We start from the raw sequence: 15,682 nt of genomic DNA, 5'->3' as shown, positions 1-15,682 counted from the left end.
GACCGGGGACCCCATCCCTTCACAGCCCTTTACGGTACGTCTACCCCCTTCATCACTAACACATAATGGCACCGGGGGCTCGTGTTCCCCGGTGGGCGGGTCGGTGGGACCATTATGTGCTTCTCCTACTTGCAATAAAAAAACCGTTTCTCTCGAAGAAGTGCCCGATGAGGAAGACGATTACAGTTACCAACAAAGTATCAAGACCCGAGGGGAAGACCCGGTGATCCACACTGAGGAGTACCTGGACGACTATGAGGTAACCGAACTAGAAGAGGAATATTATGACGACAAGTGGGATAAAGGGTGGCTTAAACCACATAGCGCCGAGTGGGTAAGAAGGAAAATGAGGCAAGAAAAAACGATGGAAGGGAAGCTCACCACTCTACGCATGTGGATACACCCCAGACGCCTCATAGAAGTAGACGAGGATCTGGTCCTAGACCTCATCGGTTCTTCAAAGGAAACCTACAGGCAGCGGGAAATGTGTTTACAAAATATGGAGGACCTACGGGTGCCCCCCCAATATATTCGAGGAGAAAAAGGACGGAGCGTTAACATTCAGGTACAACTCGAAACCTTGGATACCGGCCAAGTACGAGCAGTCAACGCTCTAGTCGACAGTGGATGTACCGGGAGCTGCATAAACCAAACCTTTGTACGGGAGCATCAAATGAATACGGTAAAGTTACCCAAGGCACAGGTGGTATACAATGCCGACGGCAGCCGAAACAAGGGAGGAGACATCACTGAGGTAGTGGAACTACGAATGACGATAGGAGACCATCACGAAAAGATCGATCTAGCCGTTGTGGACCTAGGGAACGTACCACTATTCCTAGGACACGACTGGCTCAAAAGACATAACCCTATCATCAATTGGAAAACGGGAGCTGTAACACTAACTCGATGCTCCTGCTGTAAAATACCCTTCCTTCTCCCCGATGAGGACCCAGAACAGCAATGGGGAACTGAGGTAGAGGAGGGAGACACTATCCTCGTGATAGACTTTCAAGAAGCCCTTCATGTTCGAGCCATGGGAAGTAAAGCCAACGAGCTAGCCGCCAAAGCAAACCAGGCCAAAGAAGCAAAGACGTTCGAGGAAATAGTACCGGAGCAATATCGGGAATATAGAGACGTCTTCGCTAAGGAAAACTTTGATGAGCTACCACCACGAAAACCATGGGACCATGCCATCGAACTCACCCCCAACGCGAACGCAAGTCTAGACTGTAAAGTCTATCCGCTCAATTCAGTCGAACAAGAAGAACTGGACAAGTTCTTGGATGAGAACTTAGAATCCGGAAGGATCCGACCCTCAAAATCCCCAATGGCTTCCCCCTTCTTTTTTGTCAAAAAGAAGGATGGAAAACTTCGGCCTGTACAAGATTACCGAAAACTTAACGAGATGACCATTAAAAACCGATATCCCCTTCCACTCATTGGGGAACTAATGGATCAGCTCAAGGACGCCAAGTATTTCACCAAGCTAGACGTAAGATGGGGGTATAACAATGTACGGATCAAGGGGGGAGATGAGTGGAAAGCCGCTTTTCGAACAAACCGAGGATTATTCGAACCAATGGTGATGTTTTTTGGACTCACCAATTCTCCCGCAACCTTCCAATGGATGATGAATGACCTATTCAAAGAACAGATCGCCAGGGGAGATGTCACAGTATACCTGGATGACATCTTGATCTGTACAAAGGACAAGGACAAACATCGGGAGGTCGTACGAGAAGTCTTAGCCATCCTCTGGGCCAATAACCTCTTCCTAAAAGCGGAAAAATGTGAATTCGAGGTATTAGAAACGGAATACCTCGGAGTAATCATTAGCCAAGGCGCAATCCGTATGGACCCCATAAAGGTCAAAGGAATCACAGAATGGCCCCAACCCACCAAGAAACGAGAGCTACAATTGTTCTTGGGGTTCACCAACTTCTACCGAAGGTTCATACGTGACTACAGCAAACATGTATGACCCCTAACTCAGCTCACGGGGAAGACCGAGTGGAAGTGGGGAACAGCCCAAGACAGTGCGTTCCAAGAGATCAAAAGGAAGCTAGCTGAGGAGGTAGTACTAGCCATACCCACATGAACAGGAAAATATCGTGTGGAAGCGGATGCAAGCGAAGGAGCAATAGGGGCGGTTCTATCACAAGAACAAGAAGGAAAGTGGAGACCGGTGGCGTTTTTATCCAAAGCCTTAACGGTCACGGAACGAAACTATGAAATTTACGACAAAGAGCTCCTAGCGATCATGCTGGCCCTTGAAGACTGGAGACACTATCTAATGGGCGCTTATCAGGAATTTGAGATCTGGACAGATCATCAGAACCTGCAGTACTTCCGCAAACCCCAAAAGCTCAACCGAAGGCAAGCACGATGGGTTACCGAGTTGGCGGAATATCATTTCACGCTACACCATAAACCGGGAACGGCCAACAAGAAGGCAGACCTACTATCCAGAAGAGCGGACCACGACCAAGGGGGAGAAGACAATAAAGAAGTGATAATACTCAAGCCGGAAATGTTCAGAGCCTTGATAATGCCAGGGGAGGAGGAAATCCACAAATGCATCCGAACGGCGTTGAGGGACAATACTCGATGGGACAAAGGGATCGAAGCATCCCTTCATCATCCCCGGGGAATAGTTCAAAAGGATGGACTACTGCATTATGATGGACGGCTATATGTTCCTCGAGACGCCAAATTACGAGGGGAATTAATCGCCATCTATCATGACCACATTACCACTGGGCACCCCGGAATTGAAAAGACCAAGGAGCTGGTGCAAAGAGAGTATTGGTGGCTGAAACTCAAAAACGATGTGGAAAGATACGTGAAAGGCTGCGAAGCCTGTCAAAGGACTAAGACGAACACTCAAAAGAAACGAGCACCTCTACACCCACACGCCGTACCTACGCGACCATGGGAGCACATCACGGTGGACATGATCGGTGAACTACCCAACTCAAATGGGTACAATGCCATCCTCATGATCGTGGATCGATTTTCCAAAGAAGTCATCCCTGTACCATGCTCCACTGAACTGACCTCGGCAGGATGGGCAAAGATCCTTAGAGATCACGTCTGGGCCAAACACGGAATGCCCCAAAAGGTGATCTCGGACAGGGGACCCCAATTCATGTCCAAATTCATGAAAGAACTCTATGAGATGCTGCATATTCAAGGCAACCCGTCCACGGCGTATCACCCACAGACCGATGGGCAAACCGAGAGGGCAAATCAGGAAATCGAAAAGTACCTTCGTATCTTCATCAATCATAGACAAAATGACTGGAGCGAATGGCTACCGCTTGCGGCCTTCCAACATAACAACCGGAAACACTCTGCGACGGGTTATTCACCCTTCGAAATCAATCACGGCCAAAAACCTCATCTTGCGCCACTCACAATAAAAGAAGGCACCAACCCTGCAGCAAGGGACTTCGTAGCGGAAATACAAAAAATCCACGAGCAAACCGCTAAAGCCCTGGAGAAGGCGGCAGAGACGATGAAAAAACAATATGACAAGCACCAAGGAACGGCGAGAGAGTACCAACCAGGAGACAAAGTTTGGTTGGACTCCACGAACCTACATCTTCCTCGACCAATGAAGAAGCTAGGAGATAAATGTGTCGGACCATTCGAAGTGTTATCCAAACATGGTGCCTCCGCATATAAATTGCGCCTCCCTTCCGCTTGGAAGATCCACGATCGCTTTAACGAAAACCTTCTCACCCCGTATCACCTGCCGGAGTTCCCAATCCAAATACAGCCCTTGCCTCCACCACCGGACCTAGTAGACGGACAAGAACAATATGAAGTGGAAGAAATAGTAGATCGAAGGGAAAGAGCCCCCCGCAGAAGAGGAAGAAGACGAAGCACTGGAATCGAATACCTCGTAAAATGGAAGGGATATCCAAGAGAGGAAAACTCCTGGGTAGACGAACAAGACCTAGACAACGCCAGGGATGCTATCGAAGACTTCGAACAAGTCTCGTTCATTACCCGACCACCTGCAGACTGGTGGGAGGGAGGAGACGAATCCGACTCCTGGTCAGAAACAGAGTCGGTAACCGAGTCAGAAGTCGACCACCCCTTGGTACAGGCAATACAAGAATACCTGGTAAAACCAAACGCACCCTCGCTTGTAGGAGCCTACCTTCCAAAACCAAACTACATTGCAGTCGGGACGACTGCCTTAACAGGGGGGTAATATTACGATTTCGCGCTCTATCTTATCTTATCGGCTCTCTCGTAATCTCGCTATGATAATTCTCCGGACTTGATCGCATTCTACCATGCGGGTTCAGTACGTTTACCGTACCGTTGCAGACACTTGTAGTATATTTAGCACGACCCAAACTGTATTTAAGTAGCTCGACTGCAGGTCTTAAACCTCAGTCTCGAACTAAAGTTTATTCACCCGATAACTTAGTCTGAACTCACTCTCGCTCAACTAAGCGATAGCTCCCTGCACATAAACCTGTGAGCAACACAAGGCGCCTGACCGAAGTGCGAGTCACGCCTAGTTGTTTGATCTTGTTTGTGTAATCGGTCGCTAACAGAACTGCTATAACCTGAGTGTCTATTTCACAGAGAGCCATGATGAGAGCGTGGCGAGTGTATATACAACTGGTTGGTGCTTAGCTGGTTTATGGGCCAGTTCTAACCTATGTTCTTGTTGAGTATACGCAGCTGCACCATGACATGTTTTTGGAGACCTCAGAACAACATATAAGATTGAACGGTTGATGAGGTGAGGCACAAGTGACAGTCGAAGATCGGATCGAGCTGGATAGATCAAGGATGGCGGCTGTCTGCAGGCACAGAGATCCCATCAAATTGGTATGATGATACTATGATCAAGCCAAAAATAAAAGCCAATACAAAAGGGGAATGGAAAGAGCGCAGAGTGGGCAATGATGAGCGGGAGGGCGGAGCATAGGGTGTAGGGAAGGGTGGGAAAAATCGAGCGTGACAGCTTTGATGTGGCTGTGCATGGGCTGGGCACTTGTGTACAAGCCAGTCCCTGATGTGTGCACAAATCTTGCATCCTGTAGTTACAGGGATTTGTACACAAGTCCATTCCCTGATACTACAGGACATTTGTGCACAAAATGGACGGTAGAGCCTCAACGAGTGTGACGGTAAGTGAATTAACCTGCATTGTCAAGCGGTTCACACCAGAGACGCAGACGAGCTGCGTGAGGGTGTTGAGGAGGAGGGCAGGGTAAGCGGTGGGTATCAATATAGATGATATCTTTGGCCCAGCATGGATAAGATGAAATTGTGTTGCAAGGTCATTTCAAACGAGAAAAAACATGGGAAGGGCTAGGAAGTGGAGGTAGACCGCAACCATGCAAATTGAAGCTGTCTGACCCTGCACGCATTTCCATCGACCGCAAGGGCACTATCTGCTTGAAAAGCAGATGTTCTCTGTGCCTCAATGCTCCTTTGTCCTGCAGGTCATTTTTGGTAGCATCGTTGATGTTAAATTCTTTTGTTATTAGTATTTATTTCAGAATTGGGCTTCCTTCGCTCAACCTTTATGGTTTGGTAAGTCTCGGCTCAGATCAAGGCTGTCTGACATTACATCGTGTTTCATCCACAATGACACCATCCGCTTTAAAAAGGCAGATATCCCTTGAGAGACCTCCAATGTTCCTTAGTTTCTCATTTTCCTCCTTTCTTTGGCAAACCAAAGTCGATGCTAACTTTTTGGTCACAGAAAACATCGTATTCAGAACGTGGTGCTAGCTAATCTGCATGATTCATGAAAATGCCAGGCCAGTGCAAACGCTGTCTTCGGCGAACACTGCCAGGAATATTTCCTTGGTACCGGTATGCGCAAACGAACCTCCTCCCATGCCAATGAAGTTGAGTTCTCTATGAATGGGAGGATTATTTCGAGAAATGCATTATCAGACAAGTGTCCTTTATGCAGTGACAGGAGAGAGGTGAGCCAGAGTGTGAAGGTGATAAGAGAGAACACACAAGACAGTAAGTGACCTCTCTCTTCACTAAAATTGCCATGTTCACCTTCCCCATAGAGTATCAGTCATAGACTGATCTCGAACCACTTTCCACCAACAAATTAGAATGCGATGGTGTGCCCTTGAGCATTGCATTGTGAAGAACTTGTTCACATGTATGCATTACTCAACTGGCCTTGATCTGAATTGGTGCAAAATGCGAGCTGGCAGCAAAGCCGCCGAGTAAGCATTCTGCTCGGCTTTGTTGTGCATTTGCTTATTACTCAGGATGTAAATGTTTTCTCGTTTCTTGTTTGTAATGTAATAGATTAGACTTGAACATTAACCGGTAAAAAACAACTACTTTGTGACTGGAGTAGATTTGGGGATTAAAAATAAGGTCGGAGATTCAAGGGAAAGAATCGGGACCGTTGCGGAACACATTGCTACACCGATTGTGAGAAGGGGGGTCCATAAAGATGCCACTTTGTAAACGAGGTTGTCCTTTTGGATGGGAAATGGCGGGAATACTTATCTGGTCCTCAGGCCGTAAGTAGTGAGGTTTGGCTCGTAAGAAGAGAGACTGATTCAGGTTAGGCCATGGTAGTCGTTGGGTGGTTAATCACAGATGTTTAGCATTGTTGACAAAATAATCTTATCTGCAGCCAATGAATGATTTCCCCCCAACATGGAATGGCCCGGGTATCCAACAGGTATCAAGTGTCGAGACTATTGATCCAAACTTAGCAGCAATTAGGAGGGCACTAAGTATACGTCCATCAGTGGACTCTTCGAGTGAAATGAACATAGTATGATTAAACACTTAGAACCATGTGCATGATGAATCAGAACCCATTTCATTTTTGTATTTTGCACGACACTCTTTGTTCCCGCTCTGACTAGCATCATTGCTTCTCTCAACTGACTGTGACTTGTGATGATATCATCACTGGGCAATATGCAAGCACGTGGGAAATATCTCCGTGGTCTTGAGACTTGGGGGAGGCCTTATCAATGCAGAGCCTTTCCTTCCTTATATAACCTGTCAAGAAATTTTTTGTCACGTGGAACTTGAACGGAACAAGAGCCTCTGGTTCTGCAATGCCCTTGGCATTGGCACTGGTACTAATCAAGTTGTTTGACCAATGGACCATATTGTGTGATACAATGACGATGATGAGTGCACGAGTGCGTGGGTCTGGTTCCCAGAGTACCTACGGCTTATCTTCAACAAATATTCCGATTCAAGTTCTCCTTGTGAGCTTGGGAGTGCTGTTTTCAGCAAAAGGGTGCTTCATAGTGGAGAGGCTATAGTGTCCATTCGCTACAAAAATTCCCTATAACTATAGTGGAGCGACTTTTGTAAAAATCCCTATAACTATAGTAATGTCAAATTATACGTATCTTGTAGGGATGCCATCACTTTTTGATTCCTAATTATACGTATCCCTTGTAGCAGTCTCGCCAGCCCTAGCTAGGTCCAGAAACTGTTGCCGTATGGCTGCCAAGTTAGGGTCCACGGGCACTGGATCGGTGTTCGTTGCTTGGGCCTGAAAAAAAAATCGCAGCCCAGAAAAATAATATTTAATGATTTACTATTGCCTCCTGACCCACGTGCAGCCTATTTTGGCTGGATGCACCCATGCATACTTGGATGTATAAAACTGTGGGAAAATATCATTCCCAATGCGGTGGCAGCTCTGTCAGCTTTGAAAGCTGGGTAAAATTCTGCATTGCACATGGATTATTCAGGCTCAGTTTAATTAAAATACATTTATGTGATATATAAATGCTTAACAGAGTCTAAATACTGTCATTCAACTGATACGCAAACAGGAAAATGCCCCTCTCACCATGGTCGGAATTTGCCGGATGCACCCCAATTAGGGGCATAGGACAGAATACCCTTGCAATCTCATACTCCTAGGGCTTTCTGTACCTCGAAAATATGATAGTCATATCTATATTTCATGATTTTACATTTTATGCCAATAAATTAGCCTTTAATTCATGTTTATTTGACCAATAAATGCGAATAATGGTGAGACAATTGTTGAATTCAACTTTTACAAAAGTATGCAGCACAATGTGCATCTAAATAATGATATAACAAATGAGAAAAAGACTTCCTGTGTGAATTATCAATGATACAAATGCATATATGGATCTGCCCTGAAGTGAATATATTATGAACACTCGTAGTACGCAAAACGAGCTTGTGAACTTTTGTCTGATTCTGTTTTCACTTCTTATGCATGAAACGGTATAATGGTGAGACTATAAGCAGATCGGGGTGGATCGGACCATTATTTTGACTTATACTAGACATAACCTTGCATTTTCAATGAAAAACATACCTATTGAGATGGTGCACAAATATATAGAACTGGTATTTGCTTACAAGTGCCCTAAAATGTGGGGCAACCAACGTAAATTGAGGATTATCATGAGATGAGGGTATCCTGTTGCATTAAAAATTATATATACACAATCCTTATACCTATAATACAAGATTCCGATATGCTTTGGGGCATCGGAGAGTGTACATTGAGCAGTGGAAGCATCCCGATGATGCATTCCACTCAGTCGATCACTCCGGACTGCACAACCGCACCGTGATCGAGTGGCTGTGCAGCACCATTTTCTGTTCCTCTCCACCACATCCACTTCCTTTCCTGCCCTCTCGCTCGTCTGTTTTGCCCATTGTCATGGGTATATGGTACGTTTGAATTGTTTTTTATACTGACATGTCAAATTTAGGTCTTTTTGGCATATCCGGCAGCCCCAAGATCCCTGGGTAGTGACCATTTCATCCCCACCACACGCATAAGCCCTCACCCAAGGCAGCACTGCCAGATATGACCGCAACACTGTACGTTGACGACGTGACCCATGCATCCCTGCCATTGCCCCAATACAACCTACATTCTGCTGCAACCCATCCCATGCCCCCCACACGCGCATCGACCTCGATTGTCATTGGACACGCAAGTGTGGCACGATGACGACACAGGATATCACTAGGGTTTCCATATCAGACCTCATCATGCAGCGGGACGGCACCTGTAACAGTGACAACCACAATGACAACGATGACGGAAAAGCCAGGAGACTTCGAGCATGATGAGGGTTAGGGTGGATCTTAGGCTAGGGATGTAGAGGGAGACTGGGCAGCATACTGGGGAGGAAGGGGGAGAGTGGGAGGGCAGGATGGAGATCAGGCCACCAATGTCCAATGACGGCAGCGACCTGATGTCCGTTTGGGCGTCAAATGTCCTCCAAGACATGGGGGATCCAATGGTGGTCTCCATTTTCTCTCACGAGCCCGCCATGATATTCATTAGTGCCATCGATCCCTAAATCGCTCCCTAGCTCATCCCTAGCCCATGCCGCCTATATGTTAATTTATTTTTGTATTATATAGTATTTTATATTTATTTATTTGTTTTACAATGCTTTAATTGTGAATACTAAATATTTTATTACTGATACCCGTAAATAGGGAGTGCAAGAGTGGGCAGGAATTGGTTGGGCACGTGGTGGGGAGAGACCAAGAAATGGATTGCATGTGAAAATTCATGGCTACATATAACTTCGCTTTCTAGCAGATACATGAATTTGACAGGCCTATAGTTATAGGGATTATTACAAAAGTGGTTCCACTATAGTTATAGGGATTTTTACATAGAATGGACACGAAGGGATGCTGGCTTTGCGAGGCTGTGAGAAAAAGTCAGGTCAAAAAGTGACCTGCCTGTCGCTGATTTGTGACTTGCACCAGCCTTTGTGATTAGTCAGTGACCGGGACAACACTGGCTTACATACATGTAGTTCTACTTTAGGGTCTATCATTAGAAACAACCGCACGAGGCCAGGAAGCTAATTTACACACAATTTCAAGACGGTTACCATCACGGGTGACAAGGTGACAAAGTATGGCAACTTAACGGCAGGGGACAAACAGGGTCGGGACCAACAGCGAGTCTCAGCCAATGGCGCAACACGATCGATCTCGCCAATCTCTGCCTGCCACCGCACGCGATAGCGGACACACAGAAGGATGCGTGAGCATGAGCGCATGATGACGACGACGACGGGATGGGACGAGATGGAGACGAAGGAAGGAAGAAAAGAAAGAAAAAGGAAAAAGCGAGGGGAGGGAAAGAGGGTAGGTAGGGAGAGCCCCGTACCCCGTACACAATAGTTAAATATATAGACGGGAATTGAATAATATACAGAAAGAAAAGAAAAAGAAAAGAAAACGAACGCACATATAGGGCCTCGACAATGTTGAGGGAGAGGGGGAAAACATTGAGAAGAAGAGAGAGAGAGAGAGAGAGAGAGAGACAAGGGTTGGAATCTGAAGCAACATTCTTCCTTAAGTAAGGGAGAGGATCTCTGCCACGAGCCATGAGGCCAAAATGTAGGTAGGACGGCAAAGGCAAAGGCAAAAGAAAGGGCGAGACCGAAGAAAAAAGACGAGGGTCCAAGCCAAGTGAGGCAAACATCTTTTTAGTTGTCGGAACATCATTTTCTCGCTTCTTCATGTTTACAAAACACTGTCAGTGCCTGCCAAAAGATTTTGGAAGCCTACTTGAACCTGCAAAATGACGTTCACAACACTTCCAAGACATTCCCAATAGGACTCGATAAATGACATGTGTTTGGTCAGGTTTGTGCTACCCTCATAATCTGTGGCAATTTCATATTTTATTGTATTGGTAGTCATACAGAAGCAGACAACATACAAGGCGACATTTTTGAAGATAACGAAGCAAAATGTAGTGACATTTGAGGCAAGGCAAGGCAGGGAAGGCAGGGGTTCTTGAATTGAACTAATCATTTTGTTATATGGAGCATACATTCAGACACAGGAATAAGAAACTGGCAAGAAATATATATGGTTAGACTACAATACAAGAAAGAACTTTTTAATATACTGTTCAATGATCATACACTGGCTTACGGCAAGGGAGGATTGGAGGACGGCCGAAAAAGTCGAAAAATGTCTGTGCATAATGCACCGCCAAAGCCTTCTCTACCTTTAAGGAACCTTCTGATTCCGTCATACCTAACAAGCCATGACATGCTCCAGGTAGAGGAACCACCCAGCCCCGCATCAGCTCTCGCAGATTCCGGAGACGTTCCCATCGTGTCACCCACTCACCGCCAAATCCATCACCCACACCTTCTCCTGCTGATGGTATCAACGAACCGCCAGGAAACACAGCCAAAATCATATTCTGACGATCAGATGCGAAGTTGTTGATGGCACTCATAGTGGCACTGACTGCCAATGGCATTTCCCAGTCCTGCGCCACACGATTGTCCAACGCAAGAAGTTCGTAACGGAAGTTGAGCTCACAGAGCTCCCAGATGAGTTGACGACCACGATGAACATCGAAGGGGTGATCATCAGAAGACGGCGGTGGGACGAGTTGGACTATGACGCCTTGATCACGCATGCATGACCCTAGCATATCTTCAGCTGCTTTGAAACTCTTGATAGATGAGGAGCTCTTCAGCTTGCTTGAACTAGGCCCATCAGCGCGTTTGAGGGCAAGGGCTAGTAGGTCTCGCCACTGCTGAGGGCGGAGTGGTGATGCCTCGGAACCCATAGCGGTTGCACGATACTTCGAGGCATCAAAAGAATGGTCAAGTTGTCAGAGATATGCTTTTTGCCACACTGCATTGACATTGGTAATGATTCTTGGATCAGGAAACATGTAAGCTGTGGCCACCAGATCAGGGGAAAGAGTTTGGGCACGTTCAGATTCTTCATTGATTGAGGACAGGGCTTCTGACCAGGCAGAAATAGCAAGAGGTGCATAATCACCATGGAGATCACTAAACTTGTCTCGACTGATATCTATCTCAAGATGAGTATGAGTTGTCCCCAAAATAAATCAAATACTCACTGTTGGCATTTTTTTTATGTTTTGGACGACCAACCTGGGACGAGTAGTCCAGACGATGAGAAACATCACGGTCCAGGCATAAGGGTCCTGTCCTAGAGGAATTTTGTGGCAGCATTGTGGATGTAGATGATGGTGCAACTGCAGAAGAAGGAACCATACAAAAGTTGAATGGGTCACGGTACCCTTGGAAAAGGCGTAGACATTGGTGTTGAGCCACATATTTTTTGGGATCTGAGGGTGGCCCATCGAACACGATGGGAAAGGGACGTGCAGGATGTGTGATGCAGGTCCCTGGAGGAGATGGCTCAATGATGCGTAGGATAACTTGATTAGTGAACGACTCCCAAGGACGAATGAAGAATACAGGGATCTGGGCTTTGAAAAAGAGTTGGGTGACACTGACGTCCCAGGTGAACATCCCAATGCGATGTTCAGCCCTGTGTGCAGGATGCAGAGACTTGATGCCATCCATGACCAGCTTGACCCAGTCCATGTAGTCCAGAGCAGCAACGATCTCAAGCCAGAATCTCTGCGCAGTAGCAACTAAAACCTGGATCGTAAAAATATCCGTCGTGACATGCCCCAGACGGTCAAGTACTGCCTGTAAGCGAGAACGTAGGATACGTAGCAAGTCGTGGTAGTCAGATGATTTTTTTTGGTCTGCCAACATATTTCCACATCGGCCATCAATGTAATTGAAAGCACGGGATAGTCGGCCACGCCATGGTCTTCGTAACAGGCCTATTCCTTGAACAGAGCTGGCAGCCCACTCGATATCGTTACTGGTTATATTATCCCACATGTATATGTAGTCCTGGTAAGGATGATCCTTCGAGAGGCTAGTAGGCTGCCGTGGAATGAGCGGAAGATGACAGTATGCTTCTTCGTAGTACTGTGGGACATGGCTGTAGTTGTGCTCCCCAAAGCGACCATCAGTGTACAGATGAACCTCCTTGGTGGTTGGCAGCAAAGGAATGAAGTCAGAAGTTGGCGATGTTATAAAGAACTGGCGGTCAGGGAAAATGGCGCCAACACGACCATCGTTAAATGACAAAGTACCTAGAATTATATAGAAAATCCAGAACTAAGTAAAGGAGAGTACAGAATTACATACCCAAAAAGGCTCGCGAGTTCCTTAGCAAGTCTTCTTTCTTAATGACACGAGTGAGATTCATGTCAATAATACTTCAGCTAGTTAGCATAAAATCGGGAATCAACAGTAAACATACACACTTAGATGATTTGTAGTTAGTGTGAGAGCTTTGGAATATGCGAGTTAGGTGATTCTGGAGGACGGGGGTGAACCACAACCACGCCGTCTCTACACCAATAGTAGAGGCAACGTTCAAGTGCACCAGAGCACTTGAGACGACAGCCAGAAACACCAAGAGTTTCTGGCTGCAAGGCTGTATGGGCTATGGGGTATTTGTATCCACAGTGTGAAAGGTACGATTTTCTGTTCAAGAAACTCAGTCAACACGTTAGAACAAGTATAAAGCACTTACTGAAGGTCGGATGGTGATGGCGAACTTAGAAGGTGAGAAGGGACTTTGGCGTTATTTGGCTATGCACCTCAGTCCTTTCCGGTATTCTACGGTCTAGTTGCGCTCCACTAATACTATCTATCAACCAGGCATCTCCGGAGTACTGGCATGCGTTGGCATGAGTTGTGGGCTTCAGACTTTTGGCGTCTGGGTCCAGCAGATAGGCTATTGGCGCCTATGTGCTTTCATAGTATTCTCCTCCTGGTGGGGAATACTGTTGATGCAGCTCGTGCCATCAGTCTTCACCTTTTACTGCCGAGTTCCTCCTTTCTATGTGTTTCTAATCTGTAATTACTTACACAAATATTCACCCATGCTTTTTCTGATATCCTCTGCAAGGATCCAGACTCCAGGCCGCGCGACGTCAGATGGCTTTGAGCGAATCTGGGTGGAGAGGAAGACGACGACGAGAACCGCCGCCAAAACTTTGAATCCATTCTCTGCCATCAACCATGTCTATGACCCATCCAGCACTGTCGCGCACATCGAGCTCACTGTTTCGGACACATCTTTTTGGACACATCTCTTACAATCGCTACGCTCAAAATAACAAGTCAACGTTGTCTTGTGACAATGCAGTCCTTGTACTAGCTGATGGATCCACCTTCAAAGGTATCAGAGGGAACGAGCGTAGCAGGTGAATACGTTTTTCAGGCCGGTACGCTGTGCCCATTTTTTATGGGGAAAAATCTTCTGAATTTTTTTCTTATAGGTATGGTAGACTACACATAGTCTTTAACCAACTCGTCCTATGAAGGACAGATCCTCATCCTGACTTATCCTCTCATCAGCAACTATGGCATGTCCAAATGACTGAGCATCACCTCTGACCTCCCAACCTAGTTCAAGTCTTATCTTACCAAAAGTTCAGAAAGCTGTAGCGACTTGGATCCCCAAGCAAGATACAGTGACTCTTCAAACCATTGTATTCCCTTGGCTTCCTCATGTAGGCCTCCGTTTAGAGGAAGTCATTGGGAATGCCAGATGGAAAGTAAAGAACCTACTCTGTAGCTGGATGGCAGGCGACGACATTCCGAAGGATCTCATTGCTTGGAAAGACGTATGTCACAATCTCTTCGGTAACTCTGCCTTTACTGATCTTGAAATACTACAGGTGTTCGATTCGAGCGACTGGGATAGCATCCTGCTGAAATATAAGTTGGGTTCGATGCTGAGAAATGACTTCCGTGTCTACCCACGAAATCAACGAATGGAACCATTGCAACACGTCCTTCTGTGAGCAGAATTCATCTGCCTGAACATCTTCTCACAACTAGTTGAGACAGAATTCTTTCCAAAGTGGCTGGATGTTCTGCACATCTGGCTTACACAGCCGAATGTCAGTTTAGAGGAGGTGATGCAGTGGTATTTGTTTTGGAAAGGCACATTCCCCGAGAGTGTTCAAAGCATGCCAGGAGTTTCACGCGGGTTCATGCGTGGACTGCAGTTGATGAACAAGGCGATTGAACTAGGACCTGGAAAGAACTGTTTCGAAATGCCAACAACGGAAGCACTGAGGGTATCTATTGCAAAGACAAGCCATTCTTCTCTGTTCAGTTCCATCCGGTGTCGACTCCTGGACCGCGCTGTTGCGACTGCAGCCTATTTACGCATGTAATTTTGCAATCTAGAGTGTTCTACACGCATACTGAGAAATAGTGAGCGAGCGGACTAAAACTACGCGTCGACACTGATGCTACGCGGTGCAATGATACGGAATATAACTTATGGCATAAGAAGCAACGGGATTCTAAACAGGACTTAGTCACAGCACTGTACCTGACGGGCATGCGTGATGAGAAGGCCAAACCCTATACCCAATGCCTTAGGCTCTAACTTACAAGCACACTCGCGGGAGCTAGATAAAACCTTGAAGATTGCACTGGCACTGAGAACACTTAGCGCGCTCGCTAACTGTGACGCACTGTACCTGAAAATCCGGGGAAATCCTTAAGCGAGCGGACAGATATCACCGGCACGAGCTTGGGCAATGGGCTTCGGCCGAAGTCCGCGAGCCCGCATTCCATTGTTCTGAGTCCCATTGTTCGAAGACTCACTTGTTGCCGTGTCTACGAGAAGCCTCTGTGAATCCAAGAAAGAAGTCCTGAATGACATACGCCAGAACTGATAGTTCCGTGCGCCTAGACCTGTCGGTTGCTAGAGAACGAGCCCACGGGTGTCGGGAGAGCACCTCTTGGCACGCGTTTAGCGAGCTCACTATAGAAATGAGACTAAA

At 46.5% G+C, this 15,682-nt stretch overlaps 2 protein-coding genes across 2 annotated transcripts; both read right to left on the bottom strand.

The window, feature by feature from the left end:
- Positions 1 to 8,566: 8,566 nt before the first annotated feature.
- EV420DRAFT_1477066 (uncharacterized protein) lies at positions 8,567 to 9,271 on the bottom strand (the record flags this gene model as incomplete). The annotated part of the gene is made up of 5 exons (XM_060469389.1): positions 8,567 to 8,675; positions 8,732 to 8,777; positions 8,823 to 9,004; positions 9,025 to 9,047; positions 9,164 to 9,271. 5 exons carry the CDS (start codon positions 9,269 to 9,271, stop codon positions 8,567 to 8,569), a joined length of 468 nt encoding a protein of 155 aa, XP_060333932.1.
- A 1,656-nt stretch (positions 9,272 to 10,927) lies between these two features.
- EV420DRAFT_1639528 (uncharacterized protein) lies at positions 10,928 to 13,077 on the bottom strand (the record flags this gene model as incomplete). Its single annotated transcript, XM_060476981.1, has 4 exons — positions 10,928 to 11,617; positions 11,672 to 11,853; positions 11,903 to 12,961; positions 13,017 to 13,077. The coding sequence occupies 4 exons, from the start codon at positions 13,075 to 13,077 to the stop codon at positions 10,928 to 10,930; spliced, it is 1,992 nt and encodes a 663-aa protein (XP_060333931.1).
- Positions 13,078 to 15,682: the final 2,605 nt, after the last annotated feature.

The sequence above is a fragment of the Desarmillaria tabescens genome (assembly GCF_030435595.1).
Source record: "Desarmillaria tabescens strain CCBAS 213 chromosome Unknown EV420scaffold_9, whole genome shotgun sequence".
In the NCBI taxonomy this organism is placed as follows: Eukaryota; Fungi; Basidiomycota; class Agaricomycetes; order Agaricales; family Physalacriaceae; genus Desarmillaria; species Desarmillaria tabescens.
The sequence above is the reverse complement of the archived record's forward strand: the minus strand, read 5'-3'. Positions and strand labels throughout refer to the sequence as shown.